Source organism: Myiozetetes cayanensis, unplaced genomic scaffold, assembly GCF_022539395.1.
Source record: "Myiozetetes cayanensis isolate MyiCay16 unplaced genomic scaffold, myiCay2020 scf14, whole genome shotgun sequence".
NCBI classification, from domain to species: domain Eukaryota; kingdom Metazoa; phylum Chordata; class Aves; order Passeriformes; family Tyrannidae; genus Myiozetetes; species Myiozetetes cayanensis.
In genome coordinates, this window is record NW_026087048.1 from 10,615,964 (window position 1) to 10,638,730 (window position 22,767).

Below are 22,767 nucleotides of genomic sequence, written 5' to 3' on the forward strand. Positions count from 1 at the left end.
CGCAAAATGAGATTACTTTCTTAAACAAGAAGAGATTTATAATGGTCAAACACTCAAGGTATGCCTAGCAAATACCAAAAATACCAAATACCTAAATCCTCTGCAATGGTCTTCCAGATGCTGTCATTTCCCAAATAACTTGGGCCTCTGAGTTCAGCTCACAAACCTTTTCTAACTGGAACAAAGAGGTTTATTTCCCTGTACCAAGAGTCCATGTTTACTCACAGCAGCCATGATCCCTGTCTTGCAGCTTATCTTGGGAAAAGAAAAAAAAAATTAAAGCTTTGTTTATTGTTACAGCCTGACGTCCATTAACCTGTTTTGACATGTCTGCTTGAGGCAGCAGTGTGGAAGTGACAGCCCAGGGCAGCCTGAATAACGGGCAGCCTTGTCAGGGCTTGGGTCAAAGGCCTGTCAGATCTGAGGTTTGAGTTTTATGCTTGCACCTACCACATGTTCAGCTGAACATCCAGCTTCGTGAGGTTTGAATAGTGTTGGGGTGTCACTGATGGCTCAGCATTGCCAGGCGTGGGGCAGCTTGGAATAAACCTGTTCCCAGCCTGATGTCAAATGAACCACGTCAGTGGCACTGGCACCTTCCCTCTGGCGTGACTCCTCACGTGGGTGTTCTTCGTGGTGTGACCTCAGCTGGGACCTTTTACTCTGTGGTGCTTGCACAACCTCTTCTGTCTGCTGGACCACCTATTTTTGTGAACCTGATAAATCCTCTCTATTGAGTTTACTTGAATCTGGCCCTATTTCAAGGAACTCGGGCAGAGCCTGCAACTAATGCAAAGCAACCTCTGCAGAAAACAATATGAGAAATAGTTTTTAGCTTTTCCTGCTTGTCCAGAAGAAATAAAAGTAATTTCAGGCATGTTCACAGTGCTTTCTGCTTGCCTCTTCATTAGAAATGCAAAGAGTTGTTTTGTCTCTATGGCCCCTTCCATTTAACTGCTCCTGTTCTCCTGCAGAGGTGAGTGTTGTTCCTGCCTGCTTTCTGAGGGAGAAACTGCACCATGCTGTGGGCGATCCTGAAATAAAAAAGGAAACTGATACCCAGCTGCAATTACAGCTCTCGCTTCCTGATCTCCACTCCTGGGCTGTACTTCAAAGCCATCTTTAGACCCATCTGCACTTTCTCTTTTCTTTTTCATCCTTTCCTTTCCTGGTGGACTTCGACATCAGGACTGCAGATGTACAAATGGGCTAAAAAGTTTAGTATGGTTTGGTATCAGGGGTACATCCTCCCAGCTGATGCAAGAAAGAGCCACCATCCTCGTTTTACAGGGCAAAACCACCAAGCTGCAGAGACAAATGTGTCTGGCCTGTCATTGCCCAAGAAGCTAGTGAGTCATCCATGGGGAGAGTCCTGATTTCCTAAATTAGATTGGAGTAAACCAAGCTGTGGGCTATCCTTCCTGTGATCTGACACAACTCAAAACAGATGTCTGGTTTACACTAAAGGTTGAAGCTGAAAACCTTGTGAGTTTGCTTCTCCACAGCAACTATAGGAAAGTTTATCTTATGTTATGCTGCGTATGTGGAAAGCGTTTCCTTTGATTGCTCTGTTTTAAATTAGGAAATGGCCAATTCAAACCCAAAAAAACCTGCGAAAATTGCTGCCACAGGACGCCATCAAAGCAGAAGACATAACATGGACACCTATGTGAATAATGAGATAGAGCACTTTTGCTTGGTATTTAATGAAAGCAAACTTCAGAAGGCTGGGTTTGCCTGCTCTGGAACATAGCTAGTGTGTCACTGAATGTGTGACCTGTAAAGAGAAACCAGAGAAAAAACAAAATACAAAGCAATCTGATATTTCAGGCAGGCCCTCGCCTGCTCTATTAGCATTCAAACGGCAATTAGTGATCAGAGATTTTTGCCCAAGAGAGCAAAAGGAACAGTGGAAAAAAAGAGTCCTTGAAGCTGCTGTAATAAAACACCCCTTGTGAATAACTGGGGCAATGATTGGTGAAGTTTTCCCCCCCCCACCCCAGCCCATTCCTGCCTTGCACCCCGCCTGAGCTGGAGATGACCCCCAGCTGGGCAGGGAGGGCTGGCCAGAGGTGCCTCAGGAACTGGGATCGGCTCTGGAGAGACTGCCGGGTTCTGTGCTGTGAAAACTCTCTGGCTCTCAGAAAATTACCTGGGCACGTGAAATCACAGAAAGTGATGTTTAAACTTGGTGGATATCTTGTAGTAGAATCTTCCAGCTGGGAAGGGATTAGCTGATCTGCTTATCTGCTGGTTTGGGTAGTGAGTTTATATGAATTATTTCAAAACACAAAACTTGCTCAACTGCACTGCTGCAGTGAAATGAGTGTGTTCCCAGGATCTCGAGGACTGTAGGCTTGTGCTGGGCAGTGGGAGAAGTCTGGGATGGTGTCACACTTGTGCACGTGGGGACAAATCAGCTTTGGTTTTCCTTGGGTTTGTGTGGGCAAATGATAGGAGGAGCCTACCTGTCAGTAGACAGAGGTGCAAGTTTGATGAAGACATTGAATATCTCCAGTGCACAGTTTACTGTTCTTGTGAGATAGTAGCACTGAGTATTGTCTATTGTACTAGTCTCACATCACAGGAGGGGAAACTCAGGCACAGGGCTTTTGATTTACATCTCAAAATCCCAGAATCAGTGGCAAAGAAAGACAAACTGGTTTCCAAATCTGGACTCGTAGTTTGCCTTGCTCTCTTTACAAAGATAGATCTATGCCCTCATATTTCTTGCCTGTTTTGTCACACTTGTCTTCACTTATTTGAAATAAATACTTAATCAAGCAATGCATACATCTGGCTCAGTCAGACATACCCTACTCCGTGTCTGAGGACCTTTGTAACTATTATGTCATAACCTAGGTAGACTATTCTAGTTACTGACAATTTTGTACAATGTAATCTCAAACTCCTTTAAGACCAAATTTAATTAAACTGCTGAGAAATATATCATGAAATCTCATGTGATTAATGATGAGTCTATAATCGAGCAAGTGATCTCAACCAAATCACTTTGTTCTTCAGTGGCAGAAAGAGGTCTAAAAATCGGGCTTCCTGTCCTGCTAATTTTTAATGATGCTGCCATTATAAATATTGAATTAAAATATTTCATGTTTGGATAGAATTAACTTTAATCTTTCTGCAGTGTTGCATTTCTCTCCACCCCAAAAAAAGTCCTCTCCTGCCATATAGATATTTATGAAATGAGGTTGCATATCAGAGAGAGGAAAAAGTGGCCTTACTGTCTCAGAGTAGCCAGAGACCCTGGACTGCTCTGTTTTGGGGACTCTTAAAGGGAGGCTTTTCCCGAGTAGGCCAAGCAACTGCACTGAAAATGAAGCCCTGTTTGTCTTTAAATAGATGCCAGAGATCACAGTTGGTTTCGAAATTTTAGGGCGCCAGTTATCTGCAATGGCGCTGCCTGATATGCAGTGTAAACAGAACAAAGAGGATCGATCTTTTGTTACCTGCTTTTATTCATATTTATTGTAGCCCTTCTCTATAACATGTACCATGTGTTTGGAGGGAAATGTCACTTCCTAAATTGAGTGTGCTCCTTTAGGTGTGTGGTTGCTCTTGAGAAAAATAATCCATGTGCTTGAGCAAGAACCCTTAGGCAGTCTTGTGGTATAGGCTGATTTTTACTGACTCTGGAAGGGAAGGGAGGCTATTTTGTAATTTCATCCCTGTTTTATGTAGACTTCTGAGAGTGAGTGGAACTTTTTTAAGCTGAGCAAGTGGCAGATGCAAGTCTTGTGGGTACCTGGATGGGAACTTGTGATCTCTGCTGCAAGGTGCCCTGTGGGTGTTACCCACCCAGCCAGCTGGGGCACACAGATCTGCACATCCTTAGGGAGAAATGCTGAGGGGCTTTACCCCACCAGTGTTCACAGACAGAGCTTTGTGGGCTTGTATGTGGCCCATCAAAATTAATTTATCTCAGAACATTTAGCCCCCTGCCACCTTCCCTGGGCTTCTGTCTCTAATAAGAATATTTATCTAGCCAAGCAATAAGTTGAATGTAAGTTGGCTTTATTACTGTGGTGACGTTGAATGGTCGGTTGCTGGGTGACCTTGCTTCTGATTTTATGGTCTAGGCCAGCTCTGGCAGCAGAGAGGTGTGGCCATGTATTGCACTCTGTTGTCAGGCTTCTCCTGAGATGATCAGAGGTTCAGTGTCAGTTCTCCAATAGCACCCGGGAAGCCGTAACCGTTTGCCATTTGTTATGTGAAAACCTGGATCCACAAGGAAGGTCTGAGGGAGATAAATGCCTGACAAGAGGAACAATCAAGGCTTAAAAGAAAGGCCAAGATCTGTGAAATCCAGCACGGCACTGGGATCTGCTACCTTGGATCAGACAAGTGACCATAAAACTGACGTCTGACTTACTGCAGGGCTTTCACAAACTGGGATACTAGAGCCTCATGGCTTGGTTTGCTTTTTCTTGGAGGGTGATTTAATGTTTTTCATTGGAAAACAAGGTTTTGCAACTAATCAGACATGGAAGAAAATGAAGGAGCAGATATTTTGGAAACCAGCTCTGTCTCTAATGGTCCTTGGTGCAAGGTGAGAACTTTTTCCCTCTCTCCCCACAATTACAGAAAATATTATCTCTTTCTGCTGTTTACAAGTGACTTCAGTAAACCATTGCCCTGAGACCAGACTGAATACACCTCTGCATCAGCTTTGTAAACAACTTCAGAAATTCCTCAGAGCAAGGTTGTGCTAAACATTAGGCATAGAAATGAAACGGTAATGTGTGTGGTTAAGTGACTGTCATCCGCCTGAATGCAAGTTTCAAATATCTGAGTAACTACAGGTTTCTGTGCTGTGGAAACTACCAAAATAGTTTTCTTAGGTGTTTGGAAAATCCAGAAACTTCTTGTAACTTTAGCAAAGCCACTGCTTTAAGACTTGCAGGTCAAATGGGTTTAGAAAAACCATAGCAAGCATAGGGTAAGAGAAGCATTAACTTGGGCAAACAAATTGACAGTTTATCTGCATGGAACTCAGTGTCCAGCAAACTCCTCATATTCTCCCAGAGCTTGGTGGAGACTATTTAACCTTTTGAATGGGTCAGCTGTTCTTCGTGTCAAATCCCGAACAGTGACGTTCAGAGATTGTTTTCTGTTTGCTTGTGTTTGTAATTTGATCTCATGTAACAACATTGTCCTCGGCTCACACATAACCACGGGGGTAACTCTGACATCCTGGCTGAAAAAAAACTTGTTGTTTCCTGTGCTTGAAATTTGAAAGATTTCCAATTTGGACAGGTTTGCATGTTTATAGTAATCTCATCCTGTTACTTGAAATTAAACTATTATGATTTGGGGAGCTGGGCATTCTACCTCCATTTTGGTTTCCCCAAAAATACCGGGTTTTGTTTTCTCCATAAATGTTGGAGAGGACTGGTAGAAGTTTTGCTGTTGCCTGTGCTGAGGCCAGGATTTCAGTCCAGACATTCATGCTTTGGAGAAGGAGTCTCTGGGAGATCACATCAGAAACGTGCCAGTTTACATTCTGGCTCAGAATTGCCTTTTCTTCATAGGAGTTACTGGAAATTAAGACAGAGAACTTAGAAAACTGGCAATCTGCAAATATCTGAGTGCTAGCTACTTCTTAAAAAGTATTCTTAGTGAATACAGACGTGTGTATCTAATGAAAATATGTTTGATTTCAAGAACAGGTCAAGTGAAAGGAACACAATCACCTTGTCCTGTTGGAACATCTGCTCAGCATTGATGGCTTGGTGCATCTCAGGGCACTGCCCAGGCAGTCATTCTCATTAGTGCTTAGGGTCCTTCACTTGAGTATGTCTAACAAAAACATGCATTGCTGTTGCATTTGCTGTTTGCTGCTTTTAGTTTTTTGTTTACTAAGTTGGATATCCAGTTAAAAGGCAGAAGCAACACACCAGAAAAAAAAAAAGAAAAAAGGGACAAAACAATGAGAGCAGTTTGTAAACACCAAGGCTGAAAATTATTCACCCCAAATATTTGGCAAATGGGCAACAATAGCAGAATATGTTCACAGAACTCTGGACCAGTTGGCAATCAAAATCTGTATTTTTATAGTATATTGTTCATCTTGGATCCTGATTCCTGTGGAGGTGGAGAATTAGTAACTGATTTCTGGAACTACTTGCTCAGTCAATTTTTACTACATCTGCAAGTGTGCCTTGTTTCAAGAATGCTGTCACTTTTTAGACTGAGATTTTAATTCTTGGGAGCCTGGGCAGGATGCATGGCTATGGCAAAAGAGAATATATTGAATAATAACATGCACTCTCTCATTGCCTATAAGTTCACAAAATAGGTGAAATTTTACATATTACTGTTTCACGGCTCATGGAATATGATTTTCCTTCTGTGAAACTGATATTTTCTAGTTTTTACTTTAAAAAATGGGGAAAACTCCACCCTACTCCAGAAAAAACCTAGAGGATTTTTTCAGCCATATTTTAGTTATATTGGTTGCAGTCTTAACAATTTTACTTCAATGTGATAGCACATTTTTTCTCAATAAATATTGAGAAATAATATTGAGAATAGCTCATTAATCAGCCACTCAGCAATTGTCTTTGCATCTTTCAAGTGCAAATTTGTGTTTGCAAATAACTTTGCATCTTATTGTGGGTACAAATGTTATTCATTAGAGCCTCTTTGTCGCCTTCCCAAAACGTGGTAATTGAAGATCCAGCTACCAGTGCTTGTGTTTGTGTTTCCTGTCTTAGTGTTTAGTTTAAGAGGGTTCAATCTCAAGCAAAAGCGTGTGTATGTTCTTTTATGTTTGTCATAAAATGCTGTCATTTTCTGTAGTTAGATGGGGAAGCACTTGTGCTGTGGCTCGGCACGGGGACCTGCACGTGGGCTGGCTCACACCAGTGCCAGCAGGGCCTTGTTTTCATAGATTTTTAAATGCACTTGTAGGTTTTTAAATAAAAAAGAAGCTGGTTAGTCATTAACTTGCAGAAATATCTGATTTTAGAGAACATAAGATTACAAAACAAACTGGATTTTCACCAGCTCCTGAAGGGCAAACAGAACACTGCATCTGGGGCGGCGGGGAGGAGGGCGAGGAAGAAATTTCCTCCTTGCATTTCCCTGCAGTGTGTTTTTATGTTGAAGCTTTTTCACTCTCATAGTACTTGATGTAAATGTTAATTAGCACTCCAGGGGAAATGTGTTAACAAATGCACCTTTGACACGGGTCCACAGCTACGCTTTGCTCTGTAGCTGCAGGCTGGAAAGATTAGCTGGCAAAGTAGCTTGTGCTGCTTTTGAGGAAACTCTTCAAACAGCAGTTCAGTGGAGCTTGCTGAATGCTTTGACTTTGCTGCTCTGCTGCAGCTCAGACTGTGCTTGCTGCTCTACAGAAGAGGTGCTGGGTAAAATACGAGCACTTGTAAGAAAGAAGATCAAACTCCCAGAAAAGGGATCAAATAAGTCTGCCTGGGCTATGGCTTTCATGTGATGAAGAAAAAAACATCTCGACCTAGCACAAACTTTGTGACAGAAATGATTCCTCCTCCTCCCGCAGTGCTAATCTTGATTAGCACTAAATACAGGTGGTAAAGTAATTCCTGTACATTGTTAGAGTAGAAAGGTAACAGTGACACATTCATAAACACATTTACCTCATCACTGCACTTCTTCACCTTTCCATAAACAGTGCGTCAGAGATTCAGAAATGGAAATCATTTGTAGGGTGGGATTTTCCAGCAGTACTCAAACCTGCCTCAATTTAGGTTAACAAGTAAATATTGTGGTGGTTTCTGATCAGATTAATTCCCTAACCTGCCATGACTTCTGTGAAAACATATGCAGGGCCATTTCTCAAGATTTGGTTTGTTCAGCTGTTTATTTCTGTGCAGTATCAAATCCTGATTTCTCCCTGATGAGAAATAGCTCATATTTAAGACACTTACAGTGAGAAGAGTCCAAGGTTACTCACTGTTCTCTGGAAATGAGGTTGGGAATTTCAGCCCAGCCCTCATGAAACTGGTCTGGGGTTTGCAATAGCGATGAAAGCCCTGCTGCTTGCCTGTGTCTCCAGGAGTGAAGGGCAGCACTGTTGAAGGGAGTCCTCCCCTTCCCTGGAGCTGGATGTTGTGTGAAGGATGCTGGTGTTACCATGTGGCTCTTAATTGGGTGGTCTGACCATGGCATCCTTCTTGTGTTGCCCTCGGCGAGTACTTGCAAGAAGTGTGCCTTATACTTTTTTCCTTCCTATAAAGTTATTTCTTTCTGGCTTTTCTGGCCCCGTGGGGAGTTTCAAGCCTGTGAGCTGTTGCTGGTGAGGGCCATCCCATCAGCCTCTCTTTTGAAGCTGACTCAGGTTTTCAGAAACTTCAGCAAGAAGTAGGGGGGTGGGCAGAATGTGAACGAGGGCATATCTGAGTGGTGAATGGCCCCGGGAAGACTGGCCTCTAAATATGTCAGCCATGGAGAGGCATTGCTGCTTTCTGCTCACTGCATCTCCAGGTTACAGGTGTGAACCATGCTGTGCAGAGTGTACTCGGGCTGCTTGTCCCAGCTGTGTCTTGAGCTTGGCTTTGCCTGAGGACCGTGGTCTGGGGCAGCCCTGGGATGGTTTCCCGGCAGAGGGAGTTGATGTGAGCATCTCTTATTTTGAAGTGCAGGTGAAAGAAACACCAATCTTCTCCGCAGTGGGAGATCTCTTCACTTTGAATTGCTGCTAGATAAATGTGGCCTTGACTCAGTGAAATATGTCCAAAACTACTGGATGGAAGCCCTCTGGCACAGTACTGCACCAGGATGCTGCTGCTCAGGAGGAGAGTTTTATTGTGTTTCGTTCTGCTCACTCCTTGCCCCTGCAGGGAGCCCCATCTGAGCAAACAGCCCCCCAGCCGTGGTCAGAGCTCCCCAAACCTCCCGTGTGGTGAGGTGCTGAGAGGGGATGGGGAACCTGCAAAGGCACCCCGTGCCCCACAGCACACAGGCATCCACATCTGCCCTGGAGTGCTGCTGCTGCTGCTGCTGCTCGGTGGACTCCATCAGCCCCTCTGTGCATGGCTGGATTTTGGCCTGTCTACCTGCCTGAGAAGTGGTGGCAGAGGTCAGACCTGACCTACGCTGGTTGGTGCTGTGGATGTGTCAAACGGCTTTATTAAGAGTAATAGGCTTGATTAGTAATAGGTTGGCCCTGGTCCTGCTGAAAAATTTGATGTGGGAGGTGCTGGGCCCTGGTTTGGCTGCCAGTAAGCTCTGGTACGCAACATCCTGCCTTTGACACCAGGTTTTCCTGAGGCACCAGGACCCCAAATCCCTTCTCGGACCCAATTCTGCCTAAAACCATGTTTTCACCCAGGGAAGGTGTGAGACAAGGCTGTATGTGGGAGCAGCAAAGCCTCAGCAGAGACACCTCCCTCCCCTTCATGCTGTGGCACAAGGGGCCTGGCCTGAGGAGGAGACAGCAGATAGCACCTCCAATGTCATCTGGCAGTAGATTATAATCAAGCAGACTTCCTGCTTCTGTGTCCTGTGGTGGTGACAAAAGATAGAAGTAATGTTTATTAAATTCTGGTTTCAATAGCTCCCCTTCCCACGTGATTGTAATTAGTCTTCTCAGTTGTTTTACTTTTGCCATTTGTTTCTACATTCATAAATCTTGTCTTCCAAATTTCAGCAAAAATAGATATACCAGTCATCAGTTATCCAAGATCATGTAAAAACTGAAACTTAAGGACAGCAGTTCCATCCACCTGGTTGCTGTCTATCTGTCTGGCTTTGGTTTTGGTTCTTGCTGTAAATAATCTGACTCCTCACTCTGCCAGGGGTTAAAATTCAGCTCAAGACAAGTGCAAAACTCTCTCAGGTTTTGATAACTTGTTTGCTGTCTAACTCAGCAATCATCTCGTTCTCACATTCAAGTAAAATGATCACCCAGCAGGAACTGGACCTCTGCCTTGTTGAACGACGGATGTTGCTTTAGTCGCTCAAAAGGAAAACATACAAGAAATGCAGAATTCTTGTTGACCCAACAACTGGAAGAAACATCACAACATTTCCTAAATCAACACATGGCAATTTTCAAAACAAAATCTAAGCAGCAACCAGAAGCTTATAAGGACATAATACTATGACCAAACCAAGACATTGAATCTTCCCTGCCTAAACCGTGGCAGGAGCTGGGAGCTCTCTCTGATGACGTTAGCTCATGTCTCAGAAGAGCTGCTTGTGCATGAACCTACCTGCTTTGCAGTCAGGAAATTTAATTATTGCTTTCACAGTAGCCCTCACAGAGTACCCTCTGCATGAAATACGCATTCATAGGTGATGTGTCCCGTAATTTTTTCTGTTTCCGCATATGGGGTTAAGGTTAATGTTCCATACACTGTGGACAAATAGTAGTTGCCATGGGTACCATAGCCTTGAGTTTCCTGTCTCCTGAGTGATTAAATTCCCCACCTTAATTTTACTTTATTGGTTTGTTTCTGTAACTCCTTATTTCCTTGGTTTGCTCTCCTTGAGAGAGCAAATCAGGACATTTCACAGGCTATTGGGATCTACTCAGGCTTTTGTATTTTGTGTGCCAGTTTCTGGAAAAATTGAGTGTTTTACACAAACACAAGGTGTATGAAGCAGCAGGTAATAGAATGTAGTGACACCCAGCACCCCAGAGGCTGTGTGAGCCCTGGCTCTGCAGTGGGTACCCCAAATTCTTAAAGCCTCTGTTGCTGGAGACCACCCAGCCTTGCTGGGCTCCAACACTTGTACAGCTTTACTATTGGAGTGTTCCTTCCTGCCATGCTGTCTCTGTGCTGTGTGAGCCCAGCTCTTCATGTCCTGCCTGCAGGAGATGTGGAGAACAACTTCATGTGTTCTCCTCCCCAGGAGCCTAACACCAGTAACAGCCAGACTGAGCAGTCTGCCTGCCTGCTGGGATTCATATGGAGAGTATCAGGAGGAATCTGGGAGAGTTTGAGGGTTTCTGTCTCAGGTCCTACAATAACAAAAGGGCTGCATTTGGCTGATGGTATTTGGGGGCCTTTGCAACACTGCCAGCTGCTCTCCAAGTGCTTTACAAACTGTCCAGATGTTTAGGTTTATTCCATAATCCTAGCCCTCCAGAAAAATGGCATAAAATAATATTGAAATGTGAATGACAAGCTATAAAAACATAGCCCTAGTTGGTAAGTAAAGTGAATAAGTAGCTATTAAATGCAAAATGAAAAGGCATAAAAAACCAGGGGGGAGCTTTTGCTGTTTAATCTGAAGTGTTCTATAAATAAAGCTAGATTGCTACATATTGACAAAATTGGTCACCCCTAATTTAAGGCATGTCATAGGCAGTGGAAAAAGTGTCCAACAGACCTGACTAATGTGGATAGAAATAGAGAGCAACTTGGAAAACTAAAGCTAGAATGCCAGCTTTGTAGCTGCAGACCCTGCAGGCTGGGTTGCAGTGCCATCAGCTGAACAGCACTTTCCTTCAACAGCCTTCGTGGTATTGAGGTTGATTAACTGACACTGTTTACTTTGAAGTCATGATAATTAAAGCTGGAGTGTCCTCTGCATTGTAATTAATATGCTCTTCTGCTCCTAATTCATTCTGACAGTATAGATTAATGATTGCAAATGACCAACAAGGATTTATCATGAGATGATTCTGCGTTCTACAGGCTGCCTCAGACAATTGCAGGAAGTGATTGTTAAGTTTAGGCTATTGTCCTGGTGTAATCGTGCATGTGCATTCTCGGCTTTGTTTTGCAGTAAAACCCATCCAAGGGCTTCATAAAGACTCAGTTATGGTCCCTAAGAGGCTGAGCCACACTTGTAAATGAGGGAGAGAGAAGTACAGGCTGGTGATACCACTCTGATTTTTTCAGGATCCCAGTGTGTGTAGCCCCCACCGATATCAGTAGGAGCTGGGACTGAGCACTATTTCTGCAAATTAGATGCTTTTGCAAATGTAATTGTGTTGGGAGGTGAGGCAATGGGGTCAGCTGTGTGATGAGGTGCCTCTCTGGGGCTGGGCAGCCTTGTTTGTTACCCGTGCTCTTCCTCTGTGGCAGTGCTGGTGTCTCCTCCTTCAGTGCCATGGGGAGGAAAGGATCTTTTTCTCTGAGCCTGGCCTGCAGTAACTGAGCAGTCCTGTTTGCCAAGAGCTGCTGTGCATCTGAGCAATAGCCTCAAGAGTGGTCATTATTTTGAATGACCAATGCACACTGTATAAAAGAAATGTCCCCTCAGAATGAAGGTACTGAGTTCCTTGCAAGCTCAGAGCCTCAGGAGGTTTCACTAGTCAGGCTTGCAAAATCTTGACTTTCAAGCCAAACCAGTCACAGCTGGGGGGCAACACCACCTCATGGTAAGCAAAAGGTCACTAAAAATGATAGAAATGAAGTAAAATTTTCCAAAGTGCATAAGGTGCTCAATCTCTGCTTACTCCTTGCAAAAAGTCGTTTCACCACTGCATTTTACTGCGATAGCTTCCTTGTGTACACAAGGATGTAACCTGGCTTATTTAAACTGCCTCATGCATTGCTGCAAGAACACCTGATTAACCAGATGATCGATGTGTGCTGTTCCACTTGTCAATCAATAGGAATTAATATGCAGGAGACTAGCCAAAAAATGAGAGATTATAATGGAGATTTCCTTTTCTTTTTTTCACGCAGTGTTGCTGCGTGAGCAAATGAGTGCTAATAGGATGAGCAGAGCTCCACTGCCTGCCGTCGCCAAGGCTGGCATTTTCCTCACTCCTTAACTGTTCCCTCACTTGTACCAATCCCAGCCCTCTCCCTAGGAATGGTTCTTCTGCCCCAGGATGTTCCTGGGGCTGCCCCTCCAACCTCCTATCAGTCCCACCAGCCTCTGCAGCACCTTTTTCAGTGCTGGCCACGAGCATGTGGTTGGCTGAAGCTGCCATTGACCCCAGATGGACTCGAGTCAGTCTCTGGTGTGGTTGATCTACCAGTGTCATGTACTCCCATGCCAGACCAAGCACAAGGCTTAACTGCAAGTGGTTTTAGTGTTTACCGGAAAATATTGCTCTGTTTTGCCCGTACAGCCCCAGGGACAGGAGCACGATCCTGGTGGCTGCTGGTTGTGCAAGGGTGCTCCCTGCGCTACTTTCTGACGACACAGTTTCTCCTCCACCAGTAACCACATGGGATGAGTAAATAGACCCGAGGGAACAAGAAAGGTGGGGAAAGAATGAAAAAGCAGAAACACTTTCCCCTCCTCCTCCTTCTTCTTCCCCCTAGTAACAAAATCTATTGGAAAGTGGGTGTAGCTGAACTGGCCCTTTCCCCAGCCTGAGAGAGACGGTGATGAGGTGGCTTTGGAGGGGAGGAGTGTGTGGATGAAAGAGGAGGTCTCTGGGGCACCATGGCCATGGAAACATGCAAAGTTGGTGTTACTGTTTGTTATTGTTGGCTGCAGAGACGCCTGCTCTGCACCTTCAGCCCTGAAGAAACTGAGGGACATCTGAAAGGGTTTATCTGTGAATAAGAAAATAGGGGTTGGGAGCAGAGCTGGATGAATGGTGAGTTTTTTTGTTTGCTCTCTGACCCCTCCCCCTCAGTTATGAAATATAAACATAGGTCTAATGAAACTAAAAGCAGAGGTTCCTTTGGAGAAAATTGAGGTGGCTTAGGAGGAAGATTCTTAAATTTTGCAAAATGTTCTTATTCAGTCCCAAACAGAATGCCTGCTGTTGCTTTATAAGCTGTTTATGTTTGTCCCCTTTCATTTTGGAAAAGAAAAAATCAAACCCAAACCATTTCATTTAGAAAATACCAAAGCAAAACACTTCACAGAATCATAGAATAGTTGAGGTTGGAAGGGACCTCTGGAGACAATCTAGTTCAACCCCTCTGCTCAAAGCTTATTTGAATATGCTATACATTTCTGTTTTGAATTTTTGTCTGTGTTCTCAGTAATTTCCCAAATTTAGCTTGAATTTCCAAAGTTATCCCTCCCCCCCTTGTATTTTGGGGTCAACTCGTTACTTACTGATTTTTTATTTTCTTAGGCTTCTATATTGGAAATCTATGTCCCTTCTGACAGGCTGGCAATGTACACAGTCTTTAGACTTCATATAGAAAGTGTTTTCCATATGTCATGGATTTCACATAGTTTCTCTTTTCCTCTTCCATATAGCTTTATATAACCACAAGTGTTCGACTTTGTATTTGCTCATTGCAGCACATTCGTGACTTAAAAAGATGTGGACGCTCATGGAAGCAAAACATCAGTACTTGTTATAAAGTAGTAACATACTGTCTGGTTGGCTTCCTACCTGTGTCCATATATAGAACCACTGAGGTTGGAAAAGACCTTTAAGATCATCAAGTCCAACCGTAAACCCAACAATGTCAAGTCCACCACTAAACCACGTCCCTGACATCTGAAAATGCCAATCCATATCTGCCAATGATTTACTAAAGGGACAAAGTAGTGTCTGTCATGTATCCACTAGCTTCTTTTGCCAAGTAGAAAAAAAAAAGCAGCTGAGGACCCAGAAACGTGAATGACTAGGGTGCCTTAGACTTGGATGTGACCAAAAGCTTACACAAAGCCTAAAAAAAGGCTGCATTATGAAAGTAATTTGTTGGTACCCACAACAGTGTCGTCTTTGTGCCCTGTGGGGTTTGACACTTGAATTCCTACTAGATGGGGGTAAGTGGAACTATCCTTTACCTCTATGTGGAGTGCACTAATGGGAAGCTCATGTAAAGGAAACCCTCACTTGATTCCAGTACAGATTGAAACTTGTCCACTCTGTGAAATGAAGAGATAGTAATGACTCTCTCAGAAAGTGCAACTCAGCCCTTCTAGTTTTTTTTATTATTTTATCAAGGATTTTAATTTCCTTTCCTTCTTTTTCTTACTGCAAATAATAATTTTAAAAAACCTGCTAAAACTCAGGTGTTCCTTAGCAAAACTGTTCCCTCATGCTTTCAGCTGGAGCAGTTTTCCAATATTGACATGAGCTCACGAAATGTTAGTCTGACTCTAAATAAAATTTTCCAGAGTTGGCCGAAGGTTTTGGCTTAGTTCTAAAATAAACTGTTTCGGAAATCTTTCTGGAGTGGATTCTGGATAACCTGGCACCATCTAAAGGATTAAAAAGTCATGCATAATTTGCCTTTTCAAAATACTCACGGCTTTTAAATTTCTCACCCTAGAAAATATCTTTTTTTTCATCAAACATCAGCTGTTTCCAATTGCTTCATTCTATTTTGGTCACTTATTCTCTCTTTTCCTTCCCATGCATGACTAAATATCTCCTTTAAATCAACTTGAGGCAATTCGTTTTTCCATTCACCCATTTGGTTGTGCTGGTTTCTTTCACTGTTGGAATGCAACACGAATGTCATACACCGAGGGAGCGATATCATCCGTGCAGTCCTGAGTGAGGGAGTGCTTGGCACCAGTTCTGCAGCTTTATATGTGAAAAACATGACAGCTGCTGCTTTCTGCATGTTTTAACCGGTTCCTTTTCTTCAGCTCTGAGCAGAAATGCTGAGGTCACGGCAGCCCCACACAGCAGTGTGATGCCCAGATCCCTGGTCCCACAGTGAGCATGCCAGCTCCTGGATCAGTGGGATTCATTCTGTCTCAGCTCAGCACTAAGCTCAAGCAAACTGGTTTTTTTTGAGGATCAGGCAGGTTGAGCCTGTGAGCCAGGCCATGCTGCTCCAGCCAAGCTCCTTGTGAGTGATTCCAGGTGCCAGCCCTGATAAGATGGTCCATGCAAGTCATGCATCAAGCTTCAGTGACCAAAAAAGTGTCCCCAATGCAGTCCTGTCAGCACTGTGTCACCTCAATGCAGTCTTGCATTAGCCTTGATCTGTACAGCCGATCAGCACACGCGCTGCTCTTCAGTAACCTTGTTTTGTTGCCCTCAAGTTAGAATGAAATTTCTCCAATCTCTGATCTCTTGTGTAATATACAAACACTCACCAGATTTCTGACCCATGAGTATGCGACACATGCATTTTCCTTTCAGTTGACAAACACAGAACCTGAAATTATCCAGAAAAAAATAAACACCAAGGCCAAGCACAGGAAAGGGTTTGTTTTGGTTTGTGTTTCTTTATTTGGTGAAGTAAAGAATATGCTGGAGACAGATTTGACAAAGTGAATGATCCAGATTTTCGTGGCAGTTGCATCCCAGCTCTAGCTGTCATAGCCACAGCTGATCTAAGCTGTGCTGTGCACTGCAAGGGAAGGAGTCAGGTTCAGGCCTGCCAGAAGGCTCTGAGCACTAAACCTTTCTGTCCAGAGTGGGATATGTAAAGCTACATTTCCCCAGGATTGCTGCCAAATGACTAATCTTGGACACTTTCAGGCATTCCAGCATGTCTGGTTAGTGGTTACTCTAGCCATCCTATTGTGTTTTTGGGAACCAAATGTCTTGCATGCTAAAGCAAGGTGCATACACTGTACATGGGGTGCCCATAATGGATGTAGGCAGAGTTAGTGGCCGGTGCACAGTGACTTTACCTCAAAGATAACCTTGTGAAGAGGGATCACTGTGTATGTACTCAAAGTCAGAGATGCCAGGGAATTAGACCCTTTTCTTTAAAGTTTACTTAGGAGTCATAGGCAGAGAGGGATTTTTAAACACTGAGTGAATGAATTAGTTCATTAACTTCTGTTTTCATTTCCATGCGACCTGTTATGGCCAGAGGTGAGCTAATGAAGCTGTGCACTGTAATCAGCCCTTGGTCAGACAAGCATTGCACTATTTACAGTAGGAGAGCTCATGCTTTCTGCAAAGAGAGCCCAGATTCTGTTATACAATCTTGCTTGTTCCAATATACTAATGGAATCCCTAAAACTGGACTGTGGTGATTCTTTCATTGCATGGTTCACAGAGCTGTCTCAGGGCATACTCTAATGGGTATTCAAGCTTCATCTCATAAGATTTTCCTTTTTGTTCAAGGTGCAAAATATGTTTCTAGAACCAATAATATGTCCAGACACTGACCATCTGTATGTATTTGAATGCTTTCCTGTAGGCAGTATCTCTGCCAGAGGCTACTTCTGGTTCACATGAATGTTCTTTGGGGTTTCACTGTACTTTTTACTTCAATGATAAATTATTGTGGTTTCTGAAGGTTAATCATTAGTGCTCTGCAGAAGACATGTCCTGTCCAGATAGTGTGGTTTCCTTTTAATTGTCTTTTTGGATCTCTCTTTGTTCTTATACTGTGGGATAATGTGCCAAAGATGGCACCATGCAGGCTGTGTTGACAAGAGCTGAACTGCACTACAAAATTTTCCTTTTGATCCTGTTTTTTCTTCGAAACTCCCCCAACTCCTTTTTTCCCCTTATATGGAAGTCCTTTGCACTGTATCTCGTTAGGATCAGTGCTTGATGGGTTGGATCAGGTCACAGTACTTTCTTGTCTGAGAGAGCATGGATATCCAAGAGGATGAGCTGACCTGCACAGCAGCTGGTTACGTGAGGAGGGAGCCACGTGCTGGTGAAATCAGCTTCCTAGCCCTAGCTAACACTGTATTGTCTTGTCTTTATAAGTAACACTGAATCTTATAAACGTATTAAATTTTATGGTTACATGAATCTATTGTCTTTGTTGAGAATTACAGTCAGTAACCAGTTGTACCAGTGCAAGGAGCTATTGTCATGTTCTAACCTGTTCCCTAAAATACCAGGTGTCTTCATAGAGAAGGCTTAAAAGCTCCTTGTCAGGGTCCATCCACCCTGGCTAGCTAAGCCCAATTTTAAACTCACAGAACTCAATACTCATGAAACACTTCAAAAGAGGACTAAACAGCTGCTTTAAGTGGGAAGAACTAGGGGCTATAGATGCCACCCACCAGTTTCCTGACTGGCTGGTCGGGATGTGGAAGGGCTGGGGATTGTCCCCATGAACAGTGTCCCTCGGGCAGTGCTGTGAGCCATCCCAGGTGGCTGGACAGCCTGCTCGGCCTTCCCGGCTCCGCTCGGCACCAGGAAAGGGAGGGAGTGCTCCAGCTGCATCCGGCCCGTCAGTCTGGCCACAGGAGGCCCTTGAAGTACAGAACAAAATAAATTCCTTCAACCCTAGCAATTTTCTCCAAAGCAGATCAGCAGGCGGCAGGCCTATGTTCTGTGGCTTGCAGCGGGCATTTGTGAGTGTCCTGAGATGCCTGCGTTTTGATGACTGTATCCCAAAGACATGTCTCTGGTGTTTTTCTGTGCCCACAAAAAACATTTGAAAGACATCATGTAGAGGACCAAAATCATCTCCAATGGCTTCAGTGGAGTTGCTTCTGACCCAAGAGCTCCTTGCCTGGGTACCAGCACTCAGGCACTCCAGGTGATTTGGCCGCAGAGAGCCATCGAGCAGGCTGGGAGAGAGCACATCAGCACACCTTGTGTCTGCTGTCCATCCTGCCAGAACCGCTGCTCTCAAAGTCCCTCTTGAAAAGGAACTGAACTGTTACGCAGAAAATGACAGCAGTTCCATGCTCAGATAAGAATTAGTAAGTCTTTTAAACCAGCAGAGTTAAGAAAATAGGCAGAGATGAGAACTGTTTCCTCATACAACTGTGGGAAGGTTGTCTGCAGGTTGCTGAGCTTCTTCAAAAGTGTCAGGTTATTCCCCACACACAAGTTCAGAAACCGAATAACCCCACTGCACATGTCTCCCCATGCATCAGCTCCATTTTCTGCTGTGGTTCCCATTCGTAACAAAGCTGGAAGATATTCCTTTCTAGGGCTATGTTGCACTTGAAAAATATGGAATTGGATTTGGCTATGTTAACTCTCTTAAATATATGATTCCCCAGAAACCACAGAAGCTTCAAAAGGTGGAGACTGGTGAAGGGAATCAGCTTACAGCTTTACTTCTGGGCAATGACAAATACTTCCTAGGTGATGTAGAGCAAGTCACTCAACTAATATTTTCCCATCTATGAGGAGTTAGAGTCATAAATCAACTAGTATTTATAATGTGTTCCAGTATGTCTGTGATAGGGCCCTATAACTTTAGATAAAAGATAGTTTACTTTTATTTATTGTTCAAGAGATAAAAGGAAGCAGCACAGCATCTGTTCTAGAAGAAATCCATGGTTTCTGTAATCTCTTCTGAAGTTCTTCTCTCGCTGAAGTGGTTAACAAAGCTCGGATGTAATGTATTCTAATCGAATGTGCCTAATTTAGCTGAACACTTTAAATTCTTTCAGTTATATGGCTCCGGTCTGTCTGTTTTTGTTTTACCTTTTTTTCCACTGTGAGCTCCATAATTGTTCCTTTTAGCCACAGTCACCTAAGGTCAGGCTGTACCTTGCTAAGGAGCCGAACCGCAAACAAGGCTGCCTAAATCACATGTCTCCAGCCCATTCCTGTTATTAAACCTCCCAAGTTCTGGGCCTAGCACTTGGCAGAACAACAAAAGTAAACTTTTTATCAGAAGTTCACATTCTCTTCAAATGGAGGATGAGCTGGATAATTCCTGCCTTTATTTTTTTGAAGAATGTTGTAATGTGGGAGCTACCTCAGATTTATTTCGATAATGCAAGGAGTACAAATATATTGGAAGGCCAGTGTTTGTGCAGTGTGGGTTAAGTCTGATAAAATTCTGTTTCTCTTCCCAAAATGTCTTGTAGAGTGCTTTCATCAGTAAATATTCTGTCATTGTAACAAATATGATGCAGGCTTTAAACTGATGAGAAAATGGCCAAAGTATGTGCAGTTTATACTCTGACAGGAAGCTGCTCTGGGTATTTAGGTTTCGTCTGATATCTACAGCACTACAAAGAATTTTCATTCCTGCTTCAGTCTGAAAGGTCCCTGCTTAATTTACTTTCTCTTACTCCTACAATATTGACAGTCTTCATGTCTGCTTCCATTCTTTGTCTGTTAACTTCATTGCATGGGAGCAGATGCAGCAGATTCAGAAAATCCAATTGGAAAGGAGAGCAAGGTTGATATACTTTGTCCCCTGAGCCTCTGAGGAGCCAGTGCCTTGTGAATACAAGGATGTAACAAAAAATGCAGTGCTGGGATAAAGGTGGGATCAATCTGTCCTAACTAGGGTAGGTCAAATAAAAGCATCAGATAAATGCCTCAGTTGGGAAATTACCACTGTAATATTTAATGTGTTGATATTAAGAATATATCACTATATTATTCTAATAAAAATGCTGTCATGTGGCAAAATGGTGAAAAAAGTTTTGTAAAAAAATTAGAAGTAGAAGTGATGAGGGCTGCCAGGAGAAAACATTGAGCATTTATATATTCCCCATATAGGCCAATATTTAGGTACATGTGGTAAAGTGCTTATGAATAAAAAAGCAAATCTGATTTAAAATTATCTGTTTGCTTACATGCCATGTCTTGAACATGAATGAGAACCTCTAAGAGGAATTCTGGGTACTAACCTCACTGCATTGGAGATGCAAAATCAGCAGGTATGAAAAAGTCTGGGTTTCCTTGGAAAACAATCTTGTGGAGAATAAATGTCTCCTTCCGTTTGACCAACACTAAAAGCTTGTGACAGGCTTGAGTCAACAAGCTCTTAGGGGCTGAGGTGATGCCGCGGTGCTGTTATGAGGACAAGCTTTGAGCTCCTCCTGGTGTGGCTCCCATCCTGCCCAAGATGCTCCGACAGCACTGGCCCTTCCACAGGATCCTTTGTATCCTGGAGTCACCTTTTGGGGATAAGTTCATTTCTTTCTTCCACATATTAAGAAACAGCCAACACAGCTACTCAGCAAAGGAATAAGCAATAATGTGTTTTACAAAGCGCTTGCAGTCAAAGGATCTGCTCCCTCTTACCTAAACCTGTGTCAGTGATTTCTGTCTGAGTGTCTAATGTTGTGGGTAATTCACACAGTGATGCAAACCTCCTAACTCTCACTATAGGTTAATGCCTTTTTTCCATTCTTAAATGTTCAAGAGCTTGAGCTGCCAGTCAGGAAAGCTTTTCATTTCTCTAGTTTGTTTTGTAAAAACAGCATCTGCATGAAAGAAGTCAAAGTATTGTACGTAACATGCACACCTGCAGTCTCCCTCCAAGCACAGCACTTCCAAACAGCCCTTGTATACTGACTTTTTTTGTTATTTAGTTTATAATATTAATAAAAACCTGAACGGAAATGCTGTGAGGGATGGAATTTGCTATATGGCTACTTTCTTCTTTAATTTGTTTTTCTTTTTGATCATCTGTTACATAATCAATGAAATACCTCACAGCTGGACACAGTTTCTGCTGTGAGATGGATTTAGACTGTTCTCTCTTGTAGTAGTATTCTTCTTGAATACCTGTATTTCTCCCCAGTGAAAAATTGATTTTGCTGGGATTTGCTGTTCCTCCTGAAAAAAAAGCATGGCTGTGTGTGGAAAAAGCTTTTCCAGTGAGGTTATTTTAAATGGTTAGATAAATGTCTCGTAGCAGACGTACTTCCTTTTTTTTTCTTCTCAATTTACCCCCCTCACTGAACACATCGCTTTTCCCACGTGAATCTGTGAAATACTCAGTTACTAACTTAGTTTCCTTTTAAAAGGATAATCAATTTAGATCAGATTTTTGAAGTCCTAAATACTCAGCTGTTTTTTTTAAAAAGTGGTTATTTCTTTTGGTGCCCAAGACTGCCGAAAGGAAGATTTGGGGTCGGTTTGAAGAGATGTCACGTGTATGGTATGATCCTGACCTTCTCAAACGACTCTGGCACTTGCTTAATCAACTTCCAAAAGTGCAAGGAGGTGAACAAATCTTCAGTTGCTTTGTCCAGATCGGTATACTTGTTGTGGTAGTGAATTTAAGAGTGATTGTTCTGACTTGGTTATCTTAATTCATTGTGAATGAAACTCCCTGAAAGCAGCAGTGTAAACCAGATTAGGTTTGTGGGGAAAGGTGTGTTTGGCACTTGGAGCATGTGAGAGATAAGGGAAGGAGTAACATTGCTCCTGGGTACCTGCAGCCACCACAAAGGCCTTTATGTGAAGAGATGGCAAGTAAGGAACTGTGACCTGGAGGTATATCAGGAAGACAGAGAGATGGCATCACAGCTTATTTCAAGTGAGAGGGGACTAAAAAGCCTCTCGATGGAGCATTAGGAACCCACTCCCTTGGGCACAGTAAGTGCAGACAAAGGAGGTCTTGCCAAGGCAGATATAAACCATGAGATCAGCCCCTTCAGTTCATCAGATCATCCCTCACCCCATCTCTTTGGAAGTCTCTCATGAATTTAAAGCACATATTTTAGAGCTATTTTTCAACTCTGTTCCCAAACCATTTTGGAGGGTTTTTTGGGTTTTTTTGTGCTTGCTATTGTGCCTGTGTTACAGAGCCTGTCAACCCCTGCAGCACCCAGCTGTGCTGGCTGTAACCATAATTCACACAAACTGCCAAGTGCTGTTCTGCTTAATATGACAGATCCTTCCGTGATAGCTGTGCTACAGCCAGCCTTGGTGAGCGTGTTGGGAAGGATGGTGCCCATGTGAGCAAGATTTATGATCGTTAGGGCTGTGGTGAGTGAGCCTGCAAGCACTGCCTTCCCCTTTTCAAAAACTCAGAAGATTTATCTCCCCAACACATCCTGAGTCTGTCTCTCTCTTTTTTAAATAGCTGCCCCCAGAAAATTTACATGGTTTGGTTTCTGCACCTGTCCTCGGTGTGGCTTTTCCTTATCTCTTCCCCACGGTGTCATGTCCTCTTGAAATCCTTGTGGTGATATTCTTCCTGCTGCTTAGCTGGATGTGCAGACAGCTGTAAAATGGAGTTTACAAGAGTCATGATCTGTGAGTGCTGTGCCATGGCACCACTGAGTTTGGATTCT

At 43.3% G+C, this 22,767-nt stretch overlaps 1 protein-coding gene across 1 annotated transcript in view; it reads left to right on the plus strand.

Moving 5' to 3' along the window:
* Positions 1-4,149: 4,149 nt before the first annotated feature.
* Positions 4,150-22,767, plus strand: part of PDE8A (phosphodiesterase 8A) — a 145,469-nt gene continuing 126,851 nt past the window's right edge. The window contains exon 1 of the mRNA XM_050309762.1: positions 4,150-4,567. Within this exon, the coding sequence (XP_050165719.1) occupies positions 4,502-4,567 (66 nt within the window). The 5' untranslated portion in view covers positions 4,150-4,501. The remainder of the gene's footprint in view (positions 4,568-22,767) is intronic.